Raw genomic sequence first — 21,167 nt, forward strand, 5'->3', positions numbered from 1 at the left:
TGAGCCATACTACAACACTCTACACCTTCCTGAACCAAAATTCTCTATACCAACATTCTAACATTTAAGCATTTATTAGATTATATTGTCTTTTTTTTTTTTTAAGTGAGGCAATTGGGTTAAGTGATTTGCCCAGGGTCACACAGCTAGTAAGTGTTAGGTGTCTGAGGTCAAATTTGAACTCAGGTACTCCTGATTCCAGGGCCGGTGCTCTATCCACGGCACCACCTAGCTGCCCCGATTATATTGTCTTTTAACTTTTTACATGTATACATTTAATCTCCTTAACCAAATTATAAATTGGGCCAACTAGAATCATGTCTTCAGAACCGTTTCAACTTAACATATCATATACTAATATATTCAACTAACATTTCATATACTAATGCTAGAAGATCCACACTCAGTAAACATTGGAGAATTCTGAAGAAAATTCAATTCTGATCAAGTGCCAAGCATCATGTTGGGTACAAGAGAGACAAAGACTAAAATGAAAACATCCCTGGTCTCAAGGAGATTATAGTTTACTCATTAGAAGTAACACATATGCAGATAAGTAAAAACAAACTATTTAATAACTTCAGGGGAGAGCACTATCAGCCTGGGAAATCTGGAAAGGTTTCTTATAGGACATGGCATTTGAGCTAGGCCTCGAAGGGAGCTAGGGATTCCAAAGGGCAGAGGTGAAAAGGGAGAGTTCTATGAATAGGGAAAAGATGGTCAAGACACTGAAACACAAAGTAGAGAATTACGTGCAAGGAGCAGTAAGAAGTCTGGTTTGTCTAGAATGTAAAGTACAAATGTGAAATCAGTCTACAAAGATAGAATGGAATGAGATTGTGAATGGCTTTAAATGTCAAAGAATGGAAGAACTATATTGTACACAAAAGATAAGAGGCATGGAAGCTTAAGGCTTAATATAGAATATGTATTTTTGGTTTTACGCAATCTCACTATTTCAAACTCAGCTTCTTAGCTCTTATTAAATTTACTAAAGCAGAGGAGAGAAAAGTGTTTCCACCTAATAGTAAATAAGAAGAAAAATTTGATTATTGGAGATTTTTCTGTTATCTCAAGATATATAGTCAATCAGCCAATAATTCTCAGTACAAAGGCACAATAGTGAAGGGAGGATAGTATGAAAGTTCTGGATGTCCATCATCTTCAAAAACAAACAAGCCCTCAAATACATAATTTTTCAGTTGACACTGGATAACTACATATATATGGAAACCTGCAAGGCAATCTTGAATAAAAAATATAACTGGCAGAAAGCTTGATGTTACACTTTATACCCTAAGTTAAGATAAAATACAGGGGACAAATGGAAATGGTAGAAATGAAATTTGAACCCAGGTCTTTTGATTCTGAATAGAGCATGCTTCCTCAAGAGATGCAACTTACAAAAATTACTTTATACTATATCCATTCCAAAGCACTGGGGTACAAGTATATCTACAATACATACTGCTTTCAAGAAGAAGACAATCTGATGGGGAGATCAAGTATACAAATAACTATGATACAAGAGAGAATAAATACAAAGTGGAAATAGAGACGTGATCTAACATAGTACCTGAGGTTTTAAAGGATTTAGATTCTTTAAGGCAATATAGATGAGAGATAAGGAAAATGGCATAGGTAGACTTAGCAGGCTGCCTATGTTCACACAGGTAATAAGGAAAAGAACCAGAACTGAAATCCTAGTTCTGTGACACCAAAGTCAATGTTCTTTCCAAGTAATATACCTGCTGATCATAGACAGCATTCCTTTTTTAAAAAAACTTCCACATTACTCATGTTATAATAGGAAACACAACCCCCCCCCCCAAAAAAAACCAACATAAAACTAAACAAGCCAAACATCATGGGATAAAGAAAAACAAACAAGAAAAATAAAGAAAACATAGAAATAGTATTTGTGTTTAGACTCCATCACTTCTTTCTCTGGAGATGGATAACACCTTCCATCGTAACTGTCTTGGATCAATGTACTGCTGAGAATAGCTAAATCGTTCACAGTTGATCATCACATGATATTACTGTTACTGAGCACAATGTTATCCTGGATTTGCTCATTTCACTCTGCATCAGTTCATGTAAGTCTTTCCAGGTTTTTCTGAATACATCCAGCTCATCATTTCTTATTTTTTCTTTTCCTTTCTTTTGGCAGGTCAATGAGGGTTAAGTGACTTGCCCAGGGTCACATAGTAAGTGTCAAGTGTCTTAGGCCACATTTGAACTCAGGTCCTCCTGAATCCAGGGCTGGTGCTTTATCCACTGCACCACCTAGCTGCCCCCTCATCACTTTTTATAGCACAATAGTAATCTACCATAATCATATACTATCACTTGTTCAGTCATTCCCCAACTGATGGACATCTCCTCAATTTCTAATTCTTTGCTACCATTAAAAGAGTTGCTATAAATATTTTTGTACCTATAAGTCATTTTCTGTTTTCTTTTCTTTTTTTAATCTCTTTGGTATATAGATCTAGCATTGGATTTTCTTGGTCAAAGGGTACATATGGTTTGTTTGGTTTGGGTTTGGTTTGTTTTTTTTTTTGCTGGGCAATGAGGGTTAAATGACTTGCCCAGGGTCACACAGCTAGTAAGTGTCAAGTGTCCGAGGCCAGATTTGAACTCAGGTCCTCCTGAATCCAGGGCCGGTCCTTTATTCACTGTGCCACCTAGCTGCCCCCATATATATGGTTTTATAGCCCTTTGAGCACAGCTCCAAGTTGCTCTACAGAATTGGTATACAACTTCACCAGCAGTACATTAGTTTCTCAATTTTCCCACTCCAAGACTTTTCATTTTCCTTTTCTGTCATATCAGCCAATTTGATAGATGTGGGGTAGCTCAGTCTTATTTTAATTTGAAAACATTGTTTTGTTTTAATTATTTTTTTTTGCAGGGCAATGAGGGTTAAGTGACTTGCCCGGGGTCACACGGCTAGTAAGTGTCAAGAGTTTGAGAACAGATTTGAACTCAGGTCCTCCTGAATCCAGGGCCAGTGCTTTATCCACCGCGCCACCTAGCTGTGCCCATAAACACTGGTTTTAAAGCAAATAAAGGTTAATGAGTTTTATTCTCTATATACTGTAACCACTTGGACCATTTATACTTACATGGGTCTTAATGCTATATAAAGGGCTTTCTTTTATTACCAATAGTCAAAATGAAGGTCAGGGTAGTTACATAACTTGATCATGCTTACATCTTTAGGAACTCAACTAAGTCTATATTCATTCACACCTAAATCTTATGACTGAAAGCCCTGAGATAATACAATTACTTGGGTATCCTTTGTTCAATGTGTGCAGGAAATGTAGGCCCATTTTACTGGACTTGAAAGCATGATTTTACTTTTAAAGAATAATTACAAAGCTTCATCTTGTACTACTCTGATATGTGGTTATCCTTTTTTTTTTTTAAATGTATAAGGTATTTTATTTTTTCCGTTACATGTAAAGATAGTTCTCAACTTTTGTTTATACAAGCTTTACAATTTCAGATTTTTCTCCCTCCCTCCCCTCCCTCCCCCCTCCCCTAGACAGCAGGTAATCTGATATAGGTTATGTCTATATATCTCTATACATATACACATACATATAGATATATACACACACATATATATACACATAATAACATTAATCCTATTTCTGCATTAATCCTGTTACAAGAGAAAAAATCAGAGCAGTGATGCAAAACCTCAAAATAGGAAAAAAACAACAGCACCCAAAACAAAAGAAATAGTATGGTTCAATCAGCATCTATACTCCACAGTTCTTTTTTTTTTTCTCTTGGATTTGGAGATCCTCTTCTATCATGAGTTCCCTGGAACTCTTCTGTACCATTGCATTGGTGAGAATATAGTCCATCACAGTAGATCAACACTCAATGTTGATGATACTGTGTACAATGTTCTTCTGGTTCTGCTCATCTCACTCATCATCAGCTCATGTAAGACCCTCCAGGTTTCTCTGAACTCTTCCTGCTCATCATTTCTTACAGCACAATAGTATTTCATTGTATTCATATACCACAACTTGTCCAGCCATTCCCCAATTGATGGGCACCCCCTCAACTTCCAATTCCTTGCTACCACGTAAAGAGCAGCTATAAATATTTTTGTACATGTGGGTCCCTTTCCCCCTTCCATGATTTCTTTGGGCAAAAGAGATATGTGGTTATCCTTAAGGATTAATGGACCTTTTCATCTACCCTAGGGTTGGATACTCTAATATATGCTGTCTACTACTATGAGAAAGTGAGCTGCTTGAAAAGTAGGCAATTTCTCTATTTTCTGATTGTATTTCCAGGGCTTGGCATGGTGCTTTTACACATATTAAGAGCTTATTAAATGCTTTTTATTTCATTCATGGATTCATACTTCAGCATGGAGGGGATCCCAAGTTCTCGAGAACATACCAGTGAAAAGCAAATCGTGACACATTCTACCAACCAACAAGCATTTATTGAACAGCTACTATATACCAGCACTACTGGGGGAGCTGAGGGCACAACAAAATAAAAACAAAAACAAATCCCTGTTCTCAAAGAGCTCATGCTCTATGGAAGAAGAAAAGTCTCAATCTCTGGCAGCGCAAAAAGTACTGGCACTGACAAAACGACCACTCTCTAAAGTAAAGAGCATTAAACATTTAGCTGCTGGTCAAATCTAGGATTTGACCAAAGGATAAAATTTTTTCTTTTGGAAAACAATCTATTTTACAACAATCTGCTTTATGACATGGTTTCCAGGAACATCCTGTGGTAAAAAGTAGTAACTGTCTGAGTTACTGTTTTTAAATTTTGCATTACCCAAAAAATTCAGCGGCATAATAAAAAGCAAAAGTAGAGTAAATTAATTTATAATTAATTTTCAAAAAAGTCTGACCTAGGTAAATTTAATATACATTTTAAAAACCGTACAAGGGGAAACAGGCACACAAGTATATGGCTGATGGAGCTGTGAATTGGTCCAACCATTCTGAAAAACAATTTGGATCAATGGTCCAAAAGGCAATGAAATATGCATATTCCTTCTGACAGCAATTCAAGGCATATAATCTGAAGAGGCCCAATCTTTTGGACATATCACTTCTAGACATCTATTCTTGAGAGGGCAAAGAGTGATGGAAAGAACCCATATATACAAAATTACCAGCACTACTTCTTGTAACAAAGAATTGAGAATGAAGTGGGTGTCAATCAATTGAAGATTAATCAGGCAAGTAGTTTAGTTAAAATATAAGAATATTATGGAATATCATGGCACTCTAGTAAGGAAAATGAAAGTTTCAAAAACTTGTATGAACTGATACAGACTGAAGTGAGCAGAATCAGGAGAACTGACACAAAGAGCACAAACTAGATAAAGAAAAACAACTTTGTGGCAAAGAATTGGAAACTAAGGAGATGCCCATCGATTGGAGAATGGCTGAACAAACTGTGGTACACAAAAACGAAATACTATTGTGCTGCAAGGAATGATGAAGGGGATGGTTTCAGAGAAAACTGAAGACTTAGATGAGCTGATTCAGAGTGAATTGAGCAGAATTAGGAAAACACTGTATACAGTAACAGCAACAGATGGGTATTCTATATAGAAGGTGTGAGTGAGGCCAACTTTCCCTGGGGTAGTTGCAGTTTAAATGTCTAAAAGGTTGATTTATGGTGTATCAAATAGCAATAGACATTTTTGAGCAGAGGAACAAGTCTATCAACATTCTTACCTAATAACTCCAACTACTAATCTCCCTGACAAAACATGTGAGGAAAATATTTTAAGTTGGCATTTCAATTGACCCTTATTCTTGCTTCCTCATTTTTGCAAGTGAAACTCAATTACCACAGTAAAAACAAAGTATCTGCTTAATAAGAGCCGGTACACTTCACCAGGAATATTGAAGTTCAAATGTAATAGGCTTTCAAAGCATATATAAAAGAAATTTTTTTTTGTATCAAGAAACTTTAATATATAATTACCTTTAGTAGCTGTTTTCCTACAGTTGGGCTCATCTTTTCATCCACCATAAGAATGACTATTCCTCTTTCATCCATACCTCTTCTTCCAGCTCGACCAGACATTTGAATATATTCACCAGAAGAAATCTAATTGAATTTTTAAAAATTTTTATTAGTGTAGAAATAGCAAAAAAAAAAAAAGTTTTTCAACACCATTTTTGTTTTGTGATGAACAGAAATTATACCCTCAGAAGAGATTCAGAGTGTTTTAAAACAACCACAAAGTAAGTTGTCCAAGTCTTTAGAATTAATCAATCAAGAAGCATTTTATTATTAAATGGCTACGGGCCAATCACTGTGCTAGGTGCTGGGAATACCGAGGCAAAAATACAGCAACTCCTATTCTCAAGGATCTTACATCCTATCAGAGTAAAATCTACCCAAGTGTAGAGTATAAGTGCTGTTCCTCAAGTGGTAAAGAGAAAACTACCGTATGTTACCTCTAAAATGATGTGTTTAACATTAGGCTAAATATTACTCACATTTTAAAATATAGCATGGCTAAAAGAAAACATTAGATAATTTATTAGCACATAAACATCAAACAATTTTCTCACCAGTTAACTTTTATCTAGATATAATTTCACTGAATCATACAATGTCAGACCTGGGAGATCTTCTAATCAGAAATCAGCTGATCCAATCTTCTCATTGCACAAATGAAGAGATTGAAGCCCACAGAGGTAAATCAGTATATCAAACCCAAATAGAAACTGTTCCTTGAATGGATCCCTGTACAAGGACACTGACTTAGAAAACCACAAATTTCCCCATTCCATTTCAATCTGGTTCCTGTGAACTTCAGTTTGACATCATAAATGACTGCAGCAGAGTTTGGACTTCAATCCTAACCAAGTCTTCTGACACCTATAGTTAACATTCTTTAATTACTCATTAAGAGAGAAAAAAAAGGACTTATCATAGGTTTTGAAAAGACAAACAGAAAATGTAAATATTCATCCATTTCATTTAGATTATCAAATTTATTGGCATAGAGTTGGACAAAATAGCTCCTAATTATTGTTTTAATTTCCACTTCATTAGTGGTGAAATCACCCCTTTCATTTTTGATACTGGTAATTTGATTTTCTTCTTTCTTTTTTTAAATCAAATTAACCAAAGGCTTATCTATTTTTTATCAGTATTTTCATAAAGCCAGCTCTTAGTTTTACTGATTAATTCTATAGTTTTCTTGCTTTCAATTTTATTAGTTTCTCCTTTGATTTTCAGTATTTCTAACTTAGTATTTAGTTGGGGATGTTTGATTTGTTCTTTTTCTAGCTTTTTTAGTTGCATGCCCAATTCATTGATCTCCTCTTTCTCTTTTTTATTCATGTAAGCATTTAGAGATATAAAATTTCCCCTAAGCACTGCTTTGGCTGCTTCCCATAGATTTTGGTATGTTGTCTCATTATTGTCATTCTCCTGGATGAAGTTATTGATTATTTCTATGATTTGTTGTTTGACCTACTCATTCTTTAGGATGAGATTGTTTAGTTTCCAATTAATTTTCAATCTACCTTTCCATGGCTCTTTATTACATTTAATTTTTATTGCATCATGATCTGAGAAGGATGCATTTACTATTTCTGCCTTTCTACATATGACTATGAGGTTTTTGTGCCCTAATACATGGTCAATTTTTAACTTAAAGCCAGGAAGAACTGGCTTCAAGTCCTGACACACACTGGCTATGTGACTCAGAGCAAGTCACTTAACCACTAAGTATTTTTAGGTAACTCTCCAAGATGCTAGTCTGGAGTGAAGATGCTGACATGCTTTGGTAGAGGGAGTTTTCTCAAGCAGGAAATAGTTCTTAATGCCAATGAAAGTACGAGTCTCGTTCCTAATCCATCTATTCCTATGTGAATTAAAATTGTTAGAGGTAAGGGAGGGTAATATTTATATGAAAATTAGTATACTTAAAATTTGTGTTTCTCCATATTCTTTGCCTATAACATTTAAAAAACTGAACTTATGCACCACTGAAAATGAAGACTTTTTGTTTTTAATTGAATTTTGTCAAAAAGTGAGTAAGGATATTTCTTTAGTAACTAAGTCTTCCCATCTAATTACTATTATAATAAATAAGATTGGCTCTTTTCCTTTTAAAAATACTCAAAAATGTGCTTTTCAGCCAAGTCTGGAGCAATATGCTAAGACAAAAGCCATAACTTTAGCTATGAAATTCTTCACCTATGCAGGATTCTGTGATGTGGCAACTTCAACTATATGGAAAACCTCTAAGGACTATAATTAAGGATGAAGAAAAAACTCTAGGGGCAGCTAGATGGCACAGTGGATAGAGCACTGGCCCTGGAGTCAGGAGTACCTGAGTTCAAATCCGGCCTCAGACACTTAATACTTACTAGCTGTGTGACCCTGGGCAAGTCACTTAACCCCAATTGCCTCATGAAAAAAAAAAAGAAAGAAAAATCTCTAGACAGACAAAAGGTACTTAATAAAAGCCAGAAACAAAGAATAACTATGCTAACAAGAGACATTTCAAGCCTAGTGGCTCTCACTGAGATTATAAAATGTCAGAAAACTTGATAATCTGGTTTCTGAGCAGATCAGAAATAGCATATTTGAATGAGGCAAGAGGGTTGTTGTATCCAGCACTAAAAGGAGAAAGAAAAAGCAGCTGAAAATCTAAAAGCAAGGGTAAACAAACTAATTACAATAAAATTGCCACATGATAGGAAATAAGGGAAATTATATGGGATCATTTATTATAGTGGCTTTATACATCCCAACAGACTTTCAACACATAACAGCACAATAAATACCCAATATTCAAAATGATGAAATTTATTAAAGAAAAAAGTTAAATTATTTTGAGCATATTCAGAATCTACTATCTATCATACAGGATGTATGATAACTACATATATTTTATAGATAGATATATAAGCATTTTGCATGAATCTGATACGATATGTATGTTTTCTTTTGGAGGTAAGTGCCCAGGATCACACAGCTAGTAAGCTTCTGAGGCTGAATTCAAACTCAGCTCCTTCTGACTTCATGGTCAGTGCTCTATCCACTGTGCCACCTAGCTTGACTGTGTTACTTTTATGTATGAATTTCATACTTTGAGATTTTTGTATTTTAGGAGCTGTAAGTTAAACAGCAATATTGTATGATTATGTACTGTGAATAACAGCTATTCTCAACAATACAATGATCCAAGACAATTCTGAAAGATATTATGATCAAAGGTGCTGTGCTGTCCATCTCCAGAGAAAGAACTGGTAGAGCCTAAATGCAGATCAAAGATATTTTTTCTTTACTTTCTTTTTTTTTCTAGGTCTATTTTTGGTCTGTTTTCTTTCACAGCAACAACTTACATAGAAATGTGTTTTGCATGATGGCACATGTATAACCTATGTAAAACTTGCTTTCTCAATGGGGAGGGGAGGATGAGAATTTGGAACTCAAAATTTGAAAAAAGAATGTTGAATTGTTTTTACATATAATTGGTTGGGGGGAATCAAATGACAAACACCCGCCCCCAACCCAGTTATAAGTTAAAGAGAAATTCTATGTAGCCTAAGTTAAGAAAACTAGTATCGAGCTCTATAGACCTATCACTCCACATATATACTCATATTTTTAAAAAAATAAAATCAAGACAAAGTGTTTCACGCTTAAGGTTTTTGGCCACCTAAATAACTCCATTTCCATAAGGAGAAAAAGCTTTCTCTTTTACATAGCTGGTAAAAGATTAAAGAAGGAGTTAACTATTTTGATCTGGGATGAGTATTTAGTCCTTTCCCTAGTCACATATTCCTTAAGAAAGGATTTAAGCAAAGACCTAATCCTAAAGTAGCTAACCTGGGTCCTTCTTACCCTGGCACAAAGGGACCTTAATCCCCAAACTTGAAACATGAAGAGAAGTAAAATCCTAAATGGAAAACATGAATCTCCAACAACTCCTAGATGTCATTCCCTTTCTCTCACAAAAACACAGGTGGCCTCACTTGAAAATGTAACAAAATCCTCAACTACCTTGGTTAATGATAACAATATAGCTCAGGATAAATGTTCTTTAATAACTGCAGTGAGAGCAATAAGATGATCCAAGACAATTCCAAAGGATTCAATGATGAAAAATGTTATCCACCTCCAGGAAAAGAACTGAATTCAGATCAAAGCATACTGTTTTTCACTTTCTTTATTTTTAGTGGGGTTTTTGGTCTGCTTTCTTTTACATTACTAATATGGAAATATGTTTTGCATGATTACACATGTATAGTCTATTATATCAAATTGCTTACTATCTCAGTGAGGACGAAGGGAAAGAGAGGGGCATTTGGAACTCAAAATGTTTAAAAAAGGATGTTAAAATTGTTTTTACATGCAATTGGGAAAAAGTGAAATATTATTTAAAAAAAAAAACAATTGAGGTGAGAATGTCTAAGATTAATAGAAAATGTTCCATAAAAAAGCTGGGAAATATACAGGGCTATATACGTTCCCCTAACCCCATTTTATATTAGAGAAAGCCAATGATATATTAGGGAGTGAGGGAAATTGAAGGCAAAAGACACTATTCTTTAGTCAACCCATTAAAGTACTAAGGGAATTATGCTAGAAAAGCATAAGCACAGACAATTCTGGTTACTTAAAATTAAAAGATACCATTCAATGTAAAAAATACTCTCAACAACTGACTCTGTATAAAAGCTGTTTTAGCAGCAATGTGGAGTAATGAGACAAATCACTAAATTCTGAAGTCCCTTTGATCCAGAGATCCCACTAGTGAAGACAAAACATAGACCCACATATACCAAAATGTTCTGAGAAGCACCTTTTATAGTGGAAAAAAAGTAGGGGGGGGGGGCGGGGAAGAAAGGATGTCTAGTGCTTCTGCACAGCAAAACCAAGACAACAGTAGATATAAAGGTTATAATAATGTAAATGAAAGCTGGGTCTGGTGAGCAGATGAGAAACATACTTCTCTACCGCTGGTAGAGATGTTAGAGACTAGCAGTGTAGGATGTTACCACACTATTGTTTTGTTGCTGGGTTTTTACATGACATATTTTCTTTGTTATAAGGGAAGGTTCTATGATGTTATCAGAAAGGGACGGTATATCAAGAGATGACATAACTATGGTACAAAGACAACAGACAGTAAAAAGAATTAAGAAATGGGTGAGGGTTTAAGTACTGAAAATGGATTTAATATGAGGTCTTTAGAGCTTTCATTACTCACCAACTGCCATGGGGGTACACTTACTTTTTTTATCCTAACACATAAAAGACTCAACAGAACAACTCTAGGCAGCTGGAGTCTGCAACCAACTCCTCCAACCCAGGGAAATTTTGTTGTGCCTTAGGGACTATTCTGATTAAAGTTTCCAAAAGTAATGTTCTCATAATCACCAGGCCTCATTAAGGCAAGCCATTGTTTAAAAATGAAAATATCCACAAGAAAAGGAGAAAGTAAACAAAAAGCATAGCATGTGATATAACTCACTATAGAATAATTTGCTTCAAAATAATTACAGTATTTTAAGATTTTTTAAAAAATTGAACAAGACACAAAACTATCAGAATAAAAAAAATGGAAATGAATTGAACATATTTTATTGTAATGTTACTTACCCATCGAAAATCTTTTCCATCAAATTTACGGGCATTTGTAAACAACACAGTCCTGGCTGGCATGTTAATTCCCATAGCAAAAGTTTCTGTTGCAAATAAGGCCTAATTAAAGGAAAAATACATAAATGAACCCCTTTTCATTTTTGAACTACAAATGTTCTAATATGCAAATCTTTTTACATTACATTAAGCATTCATTAATTTTTACAACTGAGAAATAACAGGTTTCTAAGATTTAAAAAAGACAACACCCTAAAGTCATGTTATCAAACTGTTTTAACTTAGTGTGATATCCTTAGGGGGTATGTAAACTATACATAAAATCACTGCTCAATAAAATCAGTTACTTAACTAAAGCAAAATGACTAAAAGAGTTAAAGTATGTAATCAAATGGTTTTAGAAACATACTTCTAAAAACAAACAGTAATGGTTTAGAGAAAAAAATTTTTTTAAGTCAAGACAATTTAGAAAATAGTTCACAGCATTTCACAATATAAGAATTTCTTCTAGAATTTGGCGAGTCAATGAACAGTTCCAAATTTTCTACCTATGGGAAAAAACAGAATGTTCAAAATAATGATGGATTGCAAAGAATACTTTCTTCTCATCTGTCAGTACTCTAAAGGCTTAAGAGAAATAAATCAAGCTTCTATGAACATAAGGAAAAATGCAGAACTAAGGCAGAGATAAGAGTGTTTCATTAACAGAATTTTTTTTAGGAATAATCTCATGTAAATTTTGACTAAGCATGCCACTATGCCTTTTAATGCTCATCAGACTAGAGTTATTTTTTAAATTTATCTTTTTAAAATGATAAACATTTTTATTTCGAGTTTTGAGTTCCAAATTCTCTCCCTCCTTTCTTCCCTCAATGAGGCAGCAAGCAATTAGATATAGGTTATACACATACAATTATGTAAAACATTACCGTATTAGTCCTTTTGCATAAGAAAACTTGAATTTTTTTTAAAAAGTGAAAAATGGTCTGTGTTCAATCAATATCAGTTCTTTCTTTGGAAGTGGACAGTATGTTTCATCACTAGTCCTCTTGGATTGTTCTTCATGGAACAATATTGCTATCTCTGTACACAACATTCTCCTGGTTCTGCTCATTTCACTATACATTAGTTCATATAAGTCTTTCCAGGCCTTTCTGGAATTATTCTGTCATTTCTTATAACACGATAGTATTCCACCACAGTCATATGCCACAGCTTGTTTAGCCATTCCCCAATTAATGGGCATTCCTTTGATTTCCAATTCTTAGTCATTACAAAAATAGCTGCTATATTTTTCTACAAATAGGTCTTTTTCTCTTTTTTGGAATATAAACCTAGCAGTGGTATTGCTGGATCAAAGGGTATGCATAGTTCTATAGCCCTTTAGGCATAGTTCCAAATTGCTCTCTGGAACGGTTGGATCTTTTCACAACTCCACCAACACTGGATTAGCATCCCAGTTTTCCCACATCCCCTCCAACATCCAATATTTTCCGTTTTTTGTTATATTTGCCACTCTGATAGGTGTTAGGTGATACCTGAATTGTTTTAATTTTTTAAAAAGGTTATTTAAACACATGTGCTCTTATCTGAATCAGCCAATAAACTGTTATTGGCTAAAGTGATATCAATACACATAACTCATTCTAAACATTATTTTAAAAAAGCTATCCAGTACAATTAAGCTCAAATTTTAAAAAACAATTATATATCATATGATATTTAGAATCAGTTGAATGGAACAGGGCATAGTAATAACCTGTTTATTCAATTCAAGTGGTCATTAGATCTAGAACTGGAAGGGGCAGTTGAAATTATTTGGTCCAAACCTCTCATTTTAAAGTTGAGGAAACAGAGGTTGGGGAAGCTTGCACCCCAAAGATAAGACAGTTCTGCTTCACACTCTTACTTAAAAATAAGTGTATGGACAACTGAACCGCCAAAGCCACAGAATTGGTGTGGAAAAAGTAGGAAGTTATTTTAGAGTAACTAGAGGCTCAGAAAAAAAAGGTGGTAACTAGGAAAAACAAAAGGAGCTAAACCTTGTGGTCAAAATACCTAGAGGGGAATAGCCTGCTTATGTAGTGGTCCTCCTACCCAAACGGTTTTCTAAAAAAAAAATTCTAAACTTAACAAAAATAAAAATAAAATGGGTGTTTCTATAAGAAAGGATTCACATTAAACTATGAATCTCTAATACGTAGGACTTGCTTTTCTTCACTGTATATAGTAAATTCAACTTGTAACTTTTAAAACTGCCTTGAATATCTGGAATTCCTTCTAACCTGCCATCCTACTTTGGGGGGGGGGGTGTGGGTAGTCCTATACTTATCCTCCCTCCCTTGTCCCAACATCACACTCCTTTCATTAGATTTTTTTTGAAAGAAAAACTATTAAACAAACACATACAGTCGAGCAAAACAGTCTTGCATTAGTCATGTCAAAAAGTATGTTTCATTTTGCATCCTGAGTCTAGCAGGAGGTATATAACAGCAAGTTACATACTCTGCAATTGTGATTTGTCATTAACACAGACTAGCTAAAAGTTTTTGACTCAGAACCAGGAGTGTTTTCCAGCTTGCAGAGTCCAGCAACATCAACTGTTGCTCAGACTCAAACTCGTCAGAAACTCGAGTTCAGATCAAGGGGACAACAATCAATTTCTGCCCCGGGTCAGACCATTCTGAGAGTGCTGAAAGCCTGCAGGTCCCCAGCCTGAGCTGTTGCTGAGATATTATAAAAATAGGACACTTAATACTCCAAGAAAGAAGCAACAGGACCAGCTCAGATCTTTCCTCCAGAAGAGCAGAGTCCCAGACCCAATATGGAAAAATGGGCAAACAAAAAAAGAATTCCATCCAAAAAAGCTATTATATTGACAAGAACACTAAAGACACAAACCCAGGAGGAGACGACTCCAAAACATCTGCAAGCAAAGTCTCAAAAAACCAAATGAACAAACAAAACAAAAACAAAATGGAAACATGGCTTGAGGACAAATTCAACTAAAATTCCTAAAAGAGATGAAGCAATTGTAATAATAGAGCTAAAAATCATTATTTTTATAGATGATATGAAAGTGCTGGAGGAAAAAATTGGAAAAGAAAGCAGAGCTATGGAAGAAAGAATTGGAAAGGCTTGGCACAAGAGGTAAAAAACCTGTCCAAGCAACAAACCCACTGAAAATTAGAACAGACCAAATAGGGGTAACAAGAAATATTAAAACAAAGTCAATGAACAGGCAGTTTTCAGATAACGAAATCAAAGCTATCTATAATCATGTGAAAAAATGCTCTAAATCATTACTGAGAAATGCAAATTAAAACAATTCTGAGGTATCACCTCACATCTATCAGAATGGGGAAAAAACAAAACAAAACAAAAAACGGAAAATATTGGATGTTGGAAGGAATGCAGGAAAGCTGGGATTCTAATCCACTGTTGGTGGAGTTGTAAAAAAGATCCAACCATTCTGGAGGGCAATTTGGAACTATGCCCAAAGGTCTATAGAACTGTGCACACCCTCTGATCCAGCAATACCACTGCTAGGTTTATATCCCAGACATCCCCAAAAAGAGAAAAAGACCTACTTGTACAAAAATATTCATAGCAGCTCTTTTTGTGCTGGCTAAGAATTGGATATCAAATGAATGCCCATCATCAGATACTCTTCACTATATTCTGAAGAATCTATCTTCCTCTTCTGAATCTACCAAGTAATTTTATTCCTAGCCTGATCTATAAAGTGAGTTCCTCGAAAGAGTGTGTATGTACTTATGCATGTGTATGCACGTGTGTACGTGCATGTATATAGGTATATATGAATGCATGCCTGCATTTATCTACCCACCCACCCAAAATAACAATTCTTCTGCAGAATAAGCATTACTTCAGTTAGTAAAGTGTTATCTTAACAAAAAAAAGTTCTGCTAGATATAAGCAAAAAAGATCCCCCCCCAAATCCATATATAAATAGGAAGCTTTCTCAGATACTCAAATATCTTACATGCCATAAAGTAACAAAAAGTTATACATGAAGAAAAAAAATACAGGCTGATTTTTAAAAATTAACTAATCTTTTTGAAATAATTGTAATTTCCCAAAAGTTTCATCGGGCGTGACTTTTGAAATTGCAACTGAACCATACCTTTATCAATCCTTCTGAAAACAGAATTTCTATGGTCTCTTTCAAAATAGGAAGTAAGCCACCATGGTGAATACCAATTCCTCTCTTCAAAAGAGGAAGCACATGCTCAACCTGTAAAAGAAATAAATTTTTTAAAGGCAAAATGTTTCTTATATTTTACTCCCAATGTTTTGGTTATATTTTAATTACTTTTAAGGGACACGTGGACCACAAGTTATTTTATTCATCACATATTGGAATTAAGACAATAATCTTTTCATAACTAAAAGTATTTGGTCCCTTTATACAACAGCTTTCAGAGAGAAATATTAACTTAAAAATAGGCAAATGCAAAGAAAGGAAAAGCCAAAACCTTAGGTGTTGCTGAAAGCAAAATATCGATTTTATACATAAAGCCATACTTGTAGCAATGCTCTAGAAACAATATTTTAACATCTTAAAAACAAAGACAGAGAAGAGGGAATATTAATAATGATGTTTAAGCTAACTGCTTCAGCACTCACCTGAGGAAGCTTTTTATCTTCATCAGATAAGCAGTCAATTGCATTATTAAATACTTCTTCAACCATCTTCTTTTCTTCAGCTAAAAGGAAAAAAAGTTCAAGTTTAAGCTATTAACAAGAAACCAATCACCTAAAAGGTATCAGATGTCATCCAAATAATACAATTTGTAAGATTATTTAAAAATTACCAGATAAATTTTTCATAACAGGGCAACTTAAGAGAAGATTCATTATGCAAATCTGAAGTTGTTTAATACAAATCATAGGAAGAAAAAAAAATGCCTTCAAGATAGTTGCTATTATATAACTACCAAACAATATTAACATGTTACTACAGGATATTACTGCTGTTATAATCATCTTAAATCCTGGATTATTATAGCAATGAAATAAATAACTGAGTTGCCCACCACGAGGTCAAGAAAACAGATTACATGATATCACTTCAGTAGCTGACTACTTCAAAGGTTTTTTACTCATAATGCTGTAAAACGTCCATCAAATTAGGTGTGTCAAGTTAACTAGTTTATAACATTAAGAATGGGAGGGGGCCTAATCTTCTCGTTGTATAAATGAGGAAACAGACCTAAAAAAAGTAATTCCTGGTATAATACTACACAATTAAATGGCACAGCCAAGATTTTCAGTGTTCTTTACAGTAGACTACAATACCTACCAACAAGGCACTTTATTTCCCAAAATAATTGTCAATGCCATAAAATGAGTATTATAATTATTAGCACTAAATAATAATGTCCACAATTCCACTTGTTGCTGAAAATCTGCAACCACTGAAGATTCAGGGGGAATTCCCTTTTGAAAACCACTGATGACATCTTTAGAGCTTGAGATCCATCTAAAACAACTATTTTACAAATGATAAAACTAAGGCCCAGAAAAGTTAAGTGACTCGCCTAATGCCACATAACTAGTAAGTATTTCAGGCAAGATTGCAAGGCAGATTTTCAGACTCCTAACTATAGCTTTTAAAAGAATTATGTACAGGGGGCAGCTAGGTGGCACAGTGGATAGAGCACTGGCCCTGGAGTCAGGAGGACCTAAATTCAAATCGAGCCTCAGACATTTGAAACTAATTGGCTGTGTGACCCCGGGCAAGTCACTTAACCCCAATTGCCTTAACAAAACAAAACCAAAAAAAAAAGAATTAAGCACAAATATTTTTTTTAAAACACATACTTTTAATTTTAAATAAAAATATTTAAAATTACATACAGAATGATAGGCGAGAGACCTGTATAAAGATGTTAGAAAGGATACTGTTTGATTAAGATGTCATAATTTGGGGCAGCTAGGTGGCGCAGTGGATAGAGCACCAGCCCTGGAGTCAGGAGTACCTGAGTTCAAATCCAGCCTCAGACACTTAACATGTACTAGCTGTGTGACCCTGGGCAAGTCACTTAACCCCAATTGCCTCACTTAAAAAAAAAAAAAAAGATGTCATAATTTTCTAGCAACAGAATAACTTTTGGGAACCTCAGATAAACCTGTGTTCTAAAATGATTCATTGGGCTATAAAACCTGCAGCACTAGTACACATAAAACCAATTAATCTTTCTTTGTTCTACTTATATCTGGGATTATTTGGCCATTATCACTGAAGAACTGCTTTTGGTAGCTTTCTAAAACTGTAAAAGTTCTCTCCTAGGAGAGCAATTTCTGCAAATTTCAGTTAGAACACCTGAAATTCTCAAAAACAAACAAACAAAACCCAAACCCCAAAACAAAAACCCAATGCTGTACAAAACAAAATCACAACCACAACTCAGGAAACAAAGGAGATTCTTGGATTTTAAAAGGAAAAAAAACCAATTCAATCTTTTAGAATACTCCAAGCACTTAAAAGATGAATATAATAAATAGCCCTACAACCTGCCCCTTTTTCCTCACTGATATCCTTCATGTTTTCTCTAATTCTCTAGGATGCACATCAATTGAGATCCCCTTCCCTAAGAGTTCTATGGAATTTCCATTCTGGTCTGTTGTCTTTTTTGCAAGGCTGGATAATAATAATGATAATAGAGGGGACAGAGCCAAGATAATAGAGGAAAGACATTAAACATACAGAGCTCCTGACACAATTGCCCCCCAAACAGCAATAAAACAAGCCCTGTAGCAGCAAAACCCACAAAAAGATTCTGAGATTATTTTCTAGATTAAAGAGGGCCACACTGGGCTGTGAGCAGAATCCACACCCCCCCAACCCCCCACCCCCCACGAGCCACGACAGAACCCAAAAGTGCTGTGCAAGGGGAATTTATCCCCAGCTGCAGTATTGGCATCTTCTGGAACTAAGCTTACTGTCAGGTGAGAGGGCTGAATGGCTGGGGGGGGGGGGGGGGGGGAGGGAGGACGACACACACAGGGTGGCTGTGGCTGAGGAGTTCAGATATCCCACTCCAGCAGGGAACCAGGAAGAAATACTGAGCAGTGGGAGGCCCAGGTCTGGGAGGGGCACAGGATCATTGAAGCTGAAAACTCTGCTGGCTGGTTAACTAGCAAGTTGGCTTAGGACCAGAGAGAAAAAAAGGCCAGGCAAGAGAAAAAACCTGCCCTCCCTCAAACCGAAACACCTGGAACCCTCTAAAGCTTGCAAGTAGGACCCCATCTTAAGAGGAAGCTAAAAATCAAGTAAAAAAACTGCAAGATGAGCAAGCAAAGAAATTTCCAAACTATTGACAGTTTCTTTAGTGACAATGAAGATCGAGGTGCACCCTCGGAAGAGGATAACAACGCCAGGGCCCCTACTTCCAATGCCTCCAAGAAAAATATGAATTGGGACTCAGGCCATGGAAGTGCTCAAAAGGGACTTTGAAGAGAAAGTAGGAGAGATAGAAGGAAGATTTAGAGAGGTGGAGGAAAAAGAATGGAAAGAGAAACAAGAGTAATGAAGGATAGCTGTGAGAAAAAAAGTCAACAGCTTGAAAAGCCAAATGTAAAAGGAGATAAAAAACTGATGAAAATTATTGCCTAAGAACTAGGATTGAACAAACGGAAGCTAGTGACTTTATGAGAAACCAGGACACAGTAAAGCAAATCCAAATAAATGAAAAAAAAAATAGAAACCAATATGAAATATATCCTTGGAAAAACAACTGAACTAGAAAATAATCCAGGAGAGTTAATTTGAAAATCAATGGACTACCTGAAAACCATGCCCAAATTAACGAGTTTAGACAGCATCTTCCAAGAGACTGATTGTCAGGGAAAATTGCCCTGATATTCTAGAAGCAGAAGGCAAAATAGAAATTGAAAGAATCCACCGATCACCTCCTAAAAGAGGTCCCAAAATGAAAACCTCCAGGAATATTATAGCCAAATTCCAGAGTTCCTAGGTCAAGGAGAAAATATTGCAAGCAACTAGGAAAAAGTAATTAAAATACTGTGGCGCTTCAATAAGGCTAAAATAAAATCTAGCAGCATCTACATTAAACGACCAGAAGGTATGGAATATGCTATTCCAGGGGGCAAAGGAACTGGGACTACAGACAAGAATTGAGTACCCAGCAAAACTGCCTATAACCTTTCAGAGGAAAAAAATGGGACTTCAATGAAAAAGAGGGCTTTCAGGCATTTGTGATGAAAAGACCTGAACTGAACAGAAAATTTGACTTTCAAATACAAGACCCTGGAGAAGCAAAAAAAAGTAAACAGGAAAAAGACTTCATGAGGGATATTAAAAGATCAAACTGGGGGGGCAGCTAGGTGGCGCAGTGGATAGAGCACCGGCCCTGGATTCAGGAGGACCTGAGTTCAAATCCGGCCTCAAACACTTAACACTTGCTAGCTGTGTGACCCTGGGCAAGTCACTTAACCCCAATTGCCTTACTAAAAAAAAAAAAAAAAAAAAAACTGGGGGGCAGCTAGGTGACAGTGGATACAGCACAGGCCCTGGAGTCAGGAGTACCTGAGTTCAAATCCAGCCTCAAACACTTAACACTTACTAGCTGTGTGACCCTGGGCAAGTCACTTAACCCCCAATTGTCTCATTTAAAAAAAAAAAAGATCAAACTGTTTATGATCTACATGGAAAGATAATACTTCAAACTCATAAGAACTTTCTCAGTAAAAAATTCACAGAAGACACAGGTCTGAACTGAATATGAAGGGAATGATATCTGTAAAGCATTTGTTTTGTTTTGGTTTTTTATACATGAGTAGTTGTGGAAAACATTCACACATTAGCTAGGTTGTGAGAGAAAACAGTCAACCCCCCCCCCCCACAAAACTTCAGATTAAGGAACTGTTTTGTTCTTTATGGGGTAAACAGGTAGGGTGTCTTATGTCTGGGGCCAATTTGGGCTTGGGGCCTCCTGGGTCCAGGGCTAGGTGCTTTGTCCACTGTGCCACCTAACTAACCCATGATGACATCTTTAAAATAGGGTTGAGGGGTAGGAGGAATAGACTGGGGGAGGGGGAAGGGGAGAAGTAGTTCACATGAAGGAAATGAGAAAAAAGCTTATGGAGGGAAAGGGAAGAGGGGGAAGGAATGGGGGAGTGAGTGAACCTTAATATCATCAGAATTGGCTCAAGAGGGAATAACATACATACTCAAGGGGGCATAGTAATATATTTTGGCTCTGAGGGAAAGTGGGAGAGGAGGAAGATAAGTGGGGGGGGAGAAGAGGGGAAGGGCAAATTGGGGGAAGAGAGCAGTAAAAAGCAAACGCTTTTATGATATTAAATTATTGTTGAGGTTAATAGTCATATTTGGTTTTATGATACATTATTATTGGTCATATCTTTGATTTAGTGGATTTTGAGTCAAGGGTCAGGAATAAAACACTCAAGTGTAATATTTTTCCTATAGGAAAATATGATGCAGATAAAGACTGTTCCCAGAAAAATAATGC

At 35.7% G+C, this 21,167-nt stretch overlaps 1 protein-coding gene across 1 annotated transcript in view; it reads right to left on the reverse strand.

Annotated features, from left to right (window-relative positions):
- MTREX (Mtr4 exosome RNA helicase) overlaps positions 1–21,167 on the reverse strand; it is a 92,188-nt gene that overhangs the window by 48,837 nt on the left and 22,184 nt on the right. Inside the window, exons 12-15 of the mRNA XM_043976883.1 lie at positions 16,297–16,376; positions 15,794–15,904; positions 11,647–11,748; positions 5,995–6,120 (exon numbers count right to left, since the gene is read on the reverse strand). Of these exons, the coding sequence (XP_043832818.1) occupies positions 5,995–6,120; positions 11,647–11,748; positions 15,794–15,904; positions 16,297–16,376 (419 nt within the window). The remainder of the gene's footprint in view (positions 1–5,994; positions 6,121–11,646; positions 11,749–15,793; positions 15,905–16,296; positions 16,377–21,167) is intronic.

The sequence above is a fragment of the Dromiciops gliroides genome, chromosome 1 (assembly GCF_019393635.1).
Source record: "Dromiciops gliroides isolate mDroGli1 chromosome 1, mDroGli1.pri, whole genome shotgun sequence".
In the NCBI taxonomy this organism is placed as follows: domain Eukaryota; kingdom Metazoa; phylum Chordata; class Mammalia; order Microbiotheria; family Microbiotheriidae; genus Dromiciops; species Dromiciops gliroides.